This window comes from Phaethon lepturus, unplaced genomic scaffold (genome assembly GCF_000687285.1).
Source record: "Phaethon lepturus isolate BGI_N335 unplaced genomic scaffold, ASM68728v1 scaffold1309, whole genome shotgun sequence".
NCBI lineage: Eukaryota > Metazoa > Chordata > Aves > Phaethontiformes > Phaethontidae > Phaethon > Phaethon lepturus.
This window is the reverse complement of record NW_010565300.1, coordinates 1-10,470: the sequence shown is the minus strand read 5'-3', so window position 1 is coordinate 10,470 and position 10,470 is coordinate 1. Positions and strand designations below refer to the sequence as shown.

Sequence of the window (10,470 nt, the reverse complement as noted above, 5' to 3'; positions counted from 1 at the left end):
TAACATATTCATACCAAGAGCTCCTTCCTTAAAAGACGTAGTGCAGGAGCACACTAACATGAGGAAATATTAAAAAATAACTGTCTAGTTCAGCGAAGGAAAGACCGACTCAGGGGCTGTTACCAGCCTGTGGTTACAGAAGTACCCCTCCTGCCTTCCGCCACGAGGATAGCTGTATCGCACACACACTTACTAACAGACACAGGTATTCTGCGTAAGGAATGTATCACACCATAAGTGCTGAACAACATTCTCTATCAGAAAGAGCTTCCTGCCACTTATTTACAGGTTAACCTCTGTTTTAAATGATTACGGTAAGCTGCTTTCGTTAAGTCTTTACCATAAACACTTGGCTTCATTATGTCACCGCCCATGCTAAGCAACAGTTTGTAATGTTTTAAACAGGAATAGAAAGCATCAGATATCCTTCATCCCATCATCTTAAATACAAGCAGGGAGCCCTACTAACACCTACCCCTAGCTTCACATAAATAATTTAACTCCATTAATTCTCCCATTTTTAGTACTCAAATTCTTTATGCAGCAGCTATAATACCAACTCTGTAATTAATTACAATTGATGATAACCTTCACAGAAGCAAGAGTAGTCTAACACTACAGTAACACTGTAGGTGGCTCTGTGGCACTCTGCAGCATCTCAGTACCTTTCTGTCAACATGAAATGCTGCAGCAGCAAGTTGTTTAGCCTGACCTAAACAGAGCAGGAAGGCACATTCTTTAACAGAGAAGCCTGAGATTGAAGGAATAAAACATTAATTTTTTATATTAACTTATTAGTGGAATTTATTCACCTACCTACTTAACAACCAAAATTAAAAAAAAAAAAAAAATCTACAAATCCTTTGGCAAAATGCACTGTTTTAGAATACTATAAGCCCTTTAGGTAGCATACTTAAGATCAGACACCCAAAATTTCAATACCCAAGTTCTCTCTTACATTGCCTTCCAGAATTCTAAAAGGCTCAAAGCACACCAGCTTTGTTAAAGCCTGTATTTTTTTCCCCCCAGACACTTTAAAAAACATTTATACCACAATTCACATGGTCTTCATCTTCCCTGGTCACATGAACACCTGATTTTGTTTAATTAGTCTAATAAACTGTGTCTTTCTTAATACAATAGAGTGCTCCTACAGCAGTTTACTGTCTCTCCACAGAATGGGTTCTTTACTGTGCAGGCACCTGACCCGAACAGTGACATTGCCATCTCACACACAAACATATCAAAAGCTCCACGACAAAGACGGGACAGAACAAAAACTGGTCATAACAGTATGGCCTCCACAATCGCCTTGCAAGTATTCCCTGGAAGAATGGTTACCTCTCCAAGAGGAAAAAGGCAGTCAACTGGCACAGTGTGTAAAAAAGCAGTGAACGAGTTATTGAATGAAGTCTTTACTGGAATTTGCCAGGCTGCTGCTTGCTGGTGGCATGATAGCAAGCCTCATCTTCACTAATGAAAACATTTCCGTATCTAACATCACTGCTAAAACTCTCCATGAAAAGTAAATGCAATACATTAGGAGCCATGGCCTGTGACTAATCCTCCTTCCTTGACATATCCCCATATTCATCTTTAAGGTTGTATGCAAAGTTGCACATCTGTATTGGGCTGGCTTTTCATCCTGCAGTGCAAACAGTATCATTTAGTCATCATGTGAAGTGTGATGTTGTCCTTATTGAAAGTGGGAGCTAACTAGAATAAGTTAAGACTTCAAAGATAAGTCAAGATTCAGCAATATAACGGGAGTCCTGTACGCATAAGAAAAGCAGAATTCAACATTTGGTAGGTCATAAGGCATACATACTTTGAACTTGCAGTTTCATCTTCCAGTGGTCCTAATTCTCGAGACACTTTATCTGTCACATACACATCACTATCTCTTGTTTCGTCTTCATCATCGCTACTCAATACACAGCTGTCCGACTGTCGCTGGCTTCTTAGTCTAAGATTTCTCCTTTGTCGTTGATTCTCTGCAATTTAATTTTGGTAACTTAGATATATTGTCATATATATCCCTGGAACTATCTTTGAAATGCGTAATTATAAATAGTCTGTAACAGTTTGTATTTTAAATGGACCATATACAGCTGGGTTAAAAGCAATCTTAAGCAAACTAATTTCCTAAGTATTTAAGGCTGAACATTTCCAGACATTGCGAATACTCTGCTACATATCAACACAAAATATTTGCTCTATTCGCACTATAAACAGCTAAAACATGACCTGAAAGATTCTCCATGTCATTAGTTTCATATAGTTACACTACCTGTGAATAAATCTCCCCTATAAAAGGAGGCTATCTCTCCTAATTCTTACCAACAGAGAATGCCATGATGCTATGTTGAGGAATTGTGACAATTGCTGCGTGTTATGGGGGACAGAGAGAGAGAGGACTGAACTTAAGCTTCCAAACAGCATTGTGATGTAGCATCTACACAACAAAAAGTCCTGCTAAAACACAGAGTGCTTTGTTCAGAAAGGCTCAGATGCTTAAATCTAAATATGTAAATTATGAAGCTGCTGTGGGTCCTCACTGCTCTATCCAGGTATGCTGCTAAGCTGTTCCACTCTGTGTTAAACCAAACCTCCCTACTCAAAGGCAGTTTCTATAAAATTAGTTTTTTTTAAGAACAGTACTTGGAAATTAGAAGACTACTTTAAGCACTGTCTCCTTCAAAATTTCATCATCTTCCTCCTGAGTTAAGGTAACTTGAAAATGGAGTTATATTTCCCAAGACAAAAGGAGATTAAAAAAAAAATTTAATTGCCTGGTCTGTAACATCCACAAGTTAAAGAACTGCTGTTTACTTTCTAACAATTAGAAGCCACGTGCAATAATTATCTCTGCAACTCCAGTATACATGTAACAATAATCAAGCACTAATCAATTAAAATTACATAAACAGACACAGAATTAAACTTCCTTCCTGCATAAGTATTCAGCTACTTTCATTGCAAGTAATTTTCACTTGCTCTGGTTTCAAAGCACAGAACAGATTACGTTCTAAGTAAGCAGCTAACAACATACTAATATATCTCAGATATTATAATCAGAACAAGGTCTGAAAGATCTAAAATATTAACTTCTTTATAGCTATAACTATTGTAACACCTTAAGTAGAAAAAAAATCCACACTTGTCAGTACTTGTTAGCAGTAAATTTGAGGTATATTAGACTAGATAATGAAAGTGAACACTATGACCACAAATAACTTTGTTCTTGAATTCCTTCACTGCAATACAGGCTAAAAAAACCTTTCAACATTTTCTTATTCTTATTATCAAGGCTGGGCTTACAGAAATTCTGTATTTGGAAAATAAGAAAAAATACTTCGAGCAGCTTTATGTGTTTTATCTCAGCTACTTTGTACAAGCTCTGATAGTGACTACCAAAAACCAATTGGATCCATTCCCTAAGACACAGGCCACATACTTTAGCACTGTCCTTTGTCAGTGTCCATTTGTAAAGGCAGGTTCAACCATGCTGCTTAAGTAGATTGCAAAAGAAAAGTAAAAATTAAGTTTAGGAAAATTCCATTATCGATTGTGCTGGTTTTGGCTGGGGTAAAGATAATTTTCTTCTCAGTAGCTGGTATGGGGCTGTGTTTTGGATTTGTGCTGGAAACAGTGTTGATAACACAGCGATGTTTTCGTTACTGCTGAGCAGTCAAGGCTTTTTCTGCTGCTTCACCACACCCACCCGTGATGAGGCTGGGGGTGCACAAGAAGCTGGGAGGGGAAACAGCCGGGACAGCTGATTCCAACTGACCAAAGGGATAGTCCATACCGTATGACGTCATGCTCAGTATATAAAGCTGGGGGAAGAAGAAGGAAGGGGGCACATTCAGAGTGATGGCGTTTGATGTCCCACATAACCATTATGCATGATGGAGCCCTGCTTTCCTGGGGATGGCTGAACACCTGCCTGCCCATGGGGAGCGGTGAATGAATTCCTGCTTTTGCTTTGCTTGTGTGCGCGGCTTTTGCTTTACCTATTGAGCTGTCCTTGTCTCAGCCCATGAGTTTTGTCACTTATACCCTTCTGATTTTCTTCCCCATGCCACGGGGAGGGGGGTGAGTGAGTGACTGTGTGGGGCTTAGTTGCCAGTTGGGGTTAAACCACAACACAATTGTAAAACGTAAACTCACCTTCAACAATCTTGCATCAATATGTGTGGGAAGGGAGAGAAAAGAAAATACAATTAGACTTTTGTGTGCACCCCCAGCATTACATACAAACACCACATAAGCTAAGCAATTACAACAAAACACTCTAAGCATGGTACGTAGGATATGACTCTCTTATTTTGATTAAGAATGTTAAAAGTAGCAGTAAATTAGCTGCTGCTCTGAAAACAAGTGGTTGCTTGTGGTCCTGCTCAGGCTGCTGCAAAGGGATAGCAATGGAGACAGCTTAGGAACCATCTGAACACCCTCCTCCCTGCTCCCCAGTTTCAGTACCCTCGTGTGGCGGAGGCTGGAGGACATTCTTTCCCTCTTTCTCCCTCACACAGGCAAATTCAGGTGTGACATGCATAAACCTTTCACATTAGGTTAGCAGCTGCTGAAGATAAAAAACCCCAAACCCGCTGTTGTCTTTGGCGGAACTAGAACTTTCCACAGCAAAGGCTCAGGAGCAGTCCCAGCAGGAGATACCCCACTTCTATGCCTGCTGCTTGCTGGTTCTGCACAGCAGCAGTGGCATCCCAAAACTGAGGTTATGAACTACACTGTGGACGGGACTGAATATGATTCTGGAAACAAAAAACATCAGTGAAAAAAGTGGATTTTTTTAAAGACTTCTTGGAGTGATAAACTGAGCTACTTTGCACCATGGTGAGCTACAGCTGCGCTTGGCATGTCTCTGTCAGGAGAGCCTGAAACCAACATTGCAGCTGAACACTTCATTTCTGTGCAAAGACTGTTACTCTTTTACTTTTTATTTAAATCATTAGCCTATAACTTCGATGTACCTGGAACTATATTACCTATAACTGATTATATTCTCCCCAAGTTGTGGAGCAAGGCGCTATTTTAGATTACTTTTCCACTATCTGCGAGTGCATTTCCACAGCAGCTTCGGTGTTGACCTGCAGCACATGGCTTTCATGCACTGACAAGTCAACATTGAACTTCAAACTTATCCCTAAAGCCAGATTCTATCAGGGAGCACAACACAAAACTAAGCTGAACACAAGATTTAGATAAGCGTGCCGTTCACTACTTACCACAACAGAATCATTGTGAGTTAGATCAACGACTACAGGATCAGAAGATTCACACGTGAGATCTACGACTTCTTCTCCAGCTTCAAAACACAATGTTAGAATCAGGATCAGAGACTGCAGAGGAATAAAGTTGTCTGCCACTACATAACAGGCTGTTGTACGACTCAACCTTGCCCTATCCCTCCTCTCTTCCTCAACGTATCCAACATTTCGCTCAAGCTTCGCCCTCAACAGTCCACGTAGAGCATTACCACCGCTGTCTTCTGCAAGTTGCAATGCAAGAGAAAGAGCAGCTGAGCTCCTCATACAGTTTTGCTGTATGACAACAGCTTGTGGGAGGTACACAGCAACAGTTTATTCATCTAACATAGGCGAATGTTTATCACACAGAATAAAACGTGAATCACATAGGATAAAGTAATTTTACAGAACCATGATGTAAACGTTCCTGTCTCAGGTCTCTTCCAACCTTTCGTAATTCAAATGCACAACAAAAACTGAAAAAGCCACATAATTACCTGGAGACCAACAGTTACTTTTCATCTTTCCTAGGATTTCAGAAGGCAATTTAAGTATCTATTTAAAGCCTCAAGGAGGCTTTTGAAATTCTGATACTTTTTGTAAAAACGTACTGAGTACTGCCTCTCCCCTGAGGGACTGGGCATGACTAGTGACAAACTTTTAGTTATCTTAAAACTTGGGAGTTCCCAGACTTAGTTTGCCATTATCTGTAGTGGCAGCTGCAGTAACTCCCAGCTCATCAGACTAGGCACTCAGATGTTTGAGCAACATTTCAGTACCTTTCTTGCACAACTCATCTATCACGAGTGGCATCGTATCCCAGTAAAAAACTAGACCAGACGTCAGTAGGCTTGTTGTTTACAGGTGTCATACTAGACACTTTCTGAAAATAAGAGGTTTCCCTTCCTCCGCAGTAAAGGGCCTAGAAACTGGCAAAAATACATGTTAAGTGGGACCTCAGCCCTCCAGAAGCAGTTTATGTTCTTAGCAAGTTAAAAAGAAAGCTTACCACTTTCTTCAAGTTCTATTGGCTCTGCTTCTGAAGCCAGTTCTGCAGTAGAAGCCATCAGCCTGTTTCGTTTCCGTGCCTGCCTAGAATTAACTGCTCCTCCACGGCGCTTTCGTTGAGTCTAAGAGAGAACAAAGGCTTAGCATTTTCTTTAGGAGCAACATTAATATGGCCCTCACCTTTGCAGCACCAATGAAAGCACACACGGGTACACAAAACACTCCCCTGAAAGGCTGCAATATGTAAAGAATGGTGACATGGGTCATTCCTACCTGAACACATCATATCTAGCTACACCAGAGGTGCTGCCAAGGTCAGAAAGGCATACCTCCTGTATCACAACCACCCCCATAAAGAAGAAAAGATGGGTTATAGTTGTGGGCAACTCCCCTCTGAGGGCAACAGAGGTTCCAATATGCTGGACAGACCCTCCTCTTAGGGAAGTCTGTTGCCTGCCCAGGGCCCAGGTCAAGGACATCACTAGGGAACTTCCTAGCCTGGTACAGTCCTTGGACTATTACCCATTAATGTTCTTCTATTTATGTCGAGATGAAGCTGCAACTCATAGGGCAAGGGTGATCAAAAGAGACTTCAGGGCCTTGGGACAGTTAGTAAGGCAATCTGGAGTACAGGTTATTTTTTCCTCCCTCCTTACAGTTGTGGGTAGCAACGCAGGAAGAAATAGACAGGCCCCGTCTGTTAATGCATGGCTCCGTGACTGGTGTCACTGCCACAATTTTGGGTTTTTTTGATAATGGGATGGCCTACACAGCACCTGGCTTGCTGGCATCATATGGGATTAACCTTTCTCAAAGGAGGAAGAGGGTCTTTGCTCACAAGCTAATGGGGCTTACTGACAGGGCTTTAAACTAGACTTGAAGGGGGAGGGGACAACATCAGGCTTGCCCGTGACAAGCTGTGGGATGATACACCAAAGTTAGAGGGACAGGGTGCCAGCGAGGCCCCTCAGCCTGTTGCTCTGAGATGTGCTGGCTACACTGCACCACACTTGAAGTCTTACGGAGATGAGCCACAGGCTCCTGAGGTAATAGAAGCCAACAAGGAAACATGAGCAAAAGACCTCAAAGGAATTAAGGGGTGTTCCTCTAAGAAGTTGACTTGGACAACAGGCCAGTTGAAGTGCCTCTACACCAAGGCACCCAGCATGGGCAACAAACAGGAGGAGTTGGAAGCCACTGCACTGCTGGAAAGCTACGACCTTGTTGCCATTACTGAAACTTGGTGGGATGAATCCCACGACTGGAGTGCAGCTATCGATGGCTACAGGCTGTTCAGAAGGGACAGGTGAGGGAGGAAGGGCAGAGGTATTGGCCTCTACATCAAGAAATGGCTAGAATGTAAAGAGCTGTCTCTGAAGAACAGCCAGAAGGAGGCTGAAAGCTTACGGGTAAGAATCAGAGACCAAGGCAACAAAGGGAACCTTGTGGTTGGTGTCTACTACAGGCCACCCAGCCAAGGGGAGTCTATTAACGAAGCCTTCTCACTCCAGCTACAGGAGGCATCGTGCTTGCAGGCTCTCATCCTGCTGGGGGACTTCAACCACCCCAACAGCTGCTGGAGAAGTAGCACAGTGAGCTGTAGGCAATCCAGGAGACTCCTGGGGTGCATGGAGGATAATAACTTCCTGCGCCAGGTAATAGACAGCTCTACCAGAGAGGATGCCATACTGGACCTGTCGGTCACCCACACAGGTGTGCTAATTGGTGACATCAAGATTGGAGGCAGCCTAGGCTGCAGTGATCATGCACTGGTGGAGTTCGCAGTCCTGAGGGATATGGGGCAGGCAAAGAGTAAAAGAGTAGAAGTCAGGACCCTGAATTTTAGCAAAGCAAACTTCCAGCTCTTCAGGGAGTTAATCAATAGAATCCCCTGGGACACTGCCCTTGGGCACAAGGGAGCAGAATAGAGCTGGCAGATCTTTAAGGATGCTTTCCACAGAGCAGAAGAGTTCTCGATCCCCAGGTGTAAGAAATCAGGAAAGGAAGGCAGAAGACCAGCATGGCTGAATCAATACCTGCTGTGCAAAGTAAAGGGCAAGAAGGAAATGCACAGGCAGTGGAAGCAGGGACAGGTATCCTGGGATCAGTACAGGGACGCTGCCCAGTTGTGTAGGGATGGGGTCAGGGGGGCCAAGGCAGGCTGGAGCTGAACATGGCAAGGGACGCAAAGAATAATAAGAAGGGCTTCTACAGGTATGTCAGCCAGAAAAGGAAGGTCAAAGAAAGCATAACCCCCGCAACGAGCAAGGCTGGCAGACAGGTAACAAGGGATGAGGAGAAGGCTGAGGTACTCAACAGCTTCTTTGCCTCAGTCTTCACCAGCAGTGTCTCTTCCCACTCCTCTCAAGGGGATGGCCTGCAAGACAGGGACTAGAGGAGCAAACCCTCCCACTGTAAAAGATCAGGTTTGAGACCACCTGAGGAACCTGAACATGTACAAGTCCATGGGACCTGATGAGATACATCCCAGAGTCCTGAGGGAATTGGCTAATGTAGTTGCGAAACCACTCTCCATATTTGCAAAGTCATAGCAATCGGGTGAAGACCCTGGATACAGAAAAAAGGGAACCATTGCACTGACTTTTAAAAAAGGGTCAAAATGAGGACCCTGGGAACTACTGGCCTGTCAGCCTCAGGTCTGTGCCTGCAAAGATCATGGAACAGATCCTCCTAGAAGCTGCACTAAGGCACAGGGAGGACAGGGAGGTGATTCAAGACAGCCAGCATGGTTTCACCAAGGGCAAGTCCTGCCTGACCAACCTAATGGCCTTCTATGATGGAGTGACCACATCAGTGGACAAGGGAAGAGCTATGGATATCATGTATCTGGAATTCTGTATGGCCTTTGACACAGTCCGCCGCAACATCCTTCTCTCTAGATTGAAGAGATATGGATTTGATGCGTGGACTGTTCAGTGGATGACAAATTGGTTGGATGGTCACATCCAGGGGGTAGTGGTCAACGGCTCAATGTCTAGATGGAGATCGGTGACAAGTGGTGTCCCTCAAAGGTCAATATTGGGACCAGTACTCTTTAGTATCTTCATCAATGGCACACTGGGATTGAGGGCACCCTCAGCAAGTTTGCAGAGGACACGAAGCTGAGTGGTGCAGTTGACAGACCTGAGGGACGGGATGCCATCCAGAGGGACCTGGACAACTTCGAGAAGTGGGCCCGTGCGAACCTAATGAGGTTCAACAAGGCCAAGTGCAGGGTCCTGCAATAAGTACTCGTGGGTACTGGTGAATGAAAAGCCAGACATGAGCTGGCAGTATGTGCTCACTGCCCAGAAGGCCAAACACATCCTGGGCTGCATCATAAGAAGCAGGTGGGGATGCCATCCAGAGGGACCTGGACAACTTCGAGAAGTGGGCCCGTGCGAACCTAATGAGGTTCAACAAGGCCAAGTGCAGGGTCCTGCAATAAGTACTCGTGGGTACTGGTGAATGAAAAGCCAGACATGAGCTGGCAGTATGTGCTCACTGCCCAGAAGGCCAAACACATCCTGGGCTGCATCATAAGAAGCAGGTGAAGGGACATGATTCGGGATGTGATTCTGCCCCTCTACTCCACTCTGGTGAGACCTCCCCCTGCAGTGCTGCATTTAGCTCTGGAGCCCTCAGCACAGGAAAGACATGGACCTGTTGGAGCGGGTCCAGAGGAGGCCACAAAAATCATCAGAGGGATGGAACATCTCCCCTGTGACGACAGGCTGAGAGAGTTCGGGTTGTTCAGCCTGGAGGAGAGAAGGCTCTGGGGAGACCTTATTGCAGCCTTCCAGTACTTAAAGGGGGCCTACAGGAAAGATGTGGACAGGCTTTTTAGCATGGACTGCTGTGATAGGACAAAGAGTAATGGTTTTAAACTAAAACTAAAAAGAGGGTAGACTTAGACTGGATCTAAGGAAGAAATTCTTCACAATGAGGGTGGTGAAACCATTCACCACAGAAAGGTGGTAGATGCCCCATCCCTGGAAACGTTCAAGGTCAGATTGGACGAGGCTCTGAGCAACCTGGTCTAGTTGAAGATAACGCTGCTCCTTGCAGTGGGCTTGGACTTGATGACTTTTAAAGGCCCCTTCCAACCCCAAAGATTCGATGATCAAGGAAAAAACGTCACCAGTTGGGTCACAAAGAAAAAAACATATCGTGATGGTGTGCAAACGAG

The 10,470-nt window shown here is 44.3% G+C and overlaps 1 protein-coding gene across 1 annotated transcript; it reads right to left on the bottom strand.

Moving 5' to 3' along the window:
• Nucleotides 1-1,828: 1,828 nt before the first annotated feature.
• On the bottom strand, nucleotides 1,829-6,420 carry RNF4 (ring finger protein 4; the record flags this gene model as incomplete). Its single annotated transcript, XM_010295122.1, is given in 4 exon segments — nucleotides 1,829-1,994; nucleotides 4,174-4,183; nucleotides 5,253-5,332; nucleotides 6,283-6,420. Coding segments are annotated over 4 exon segments (394 nt in total), but the record flags the coding sequence as incomplete, so codon positions are not given.
• Nucleotides 6,421-10,470: the final 4,050 nt, after the last annotated feature.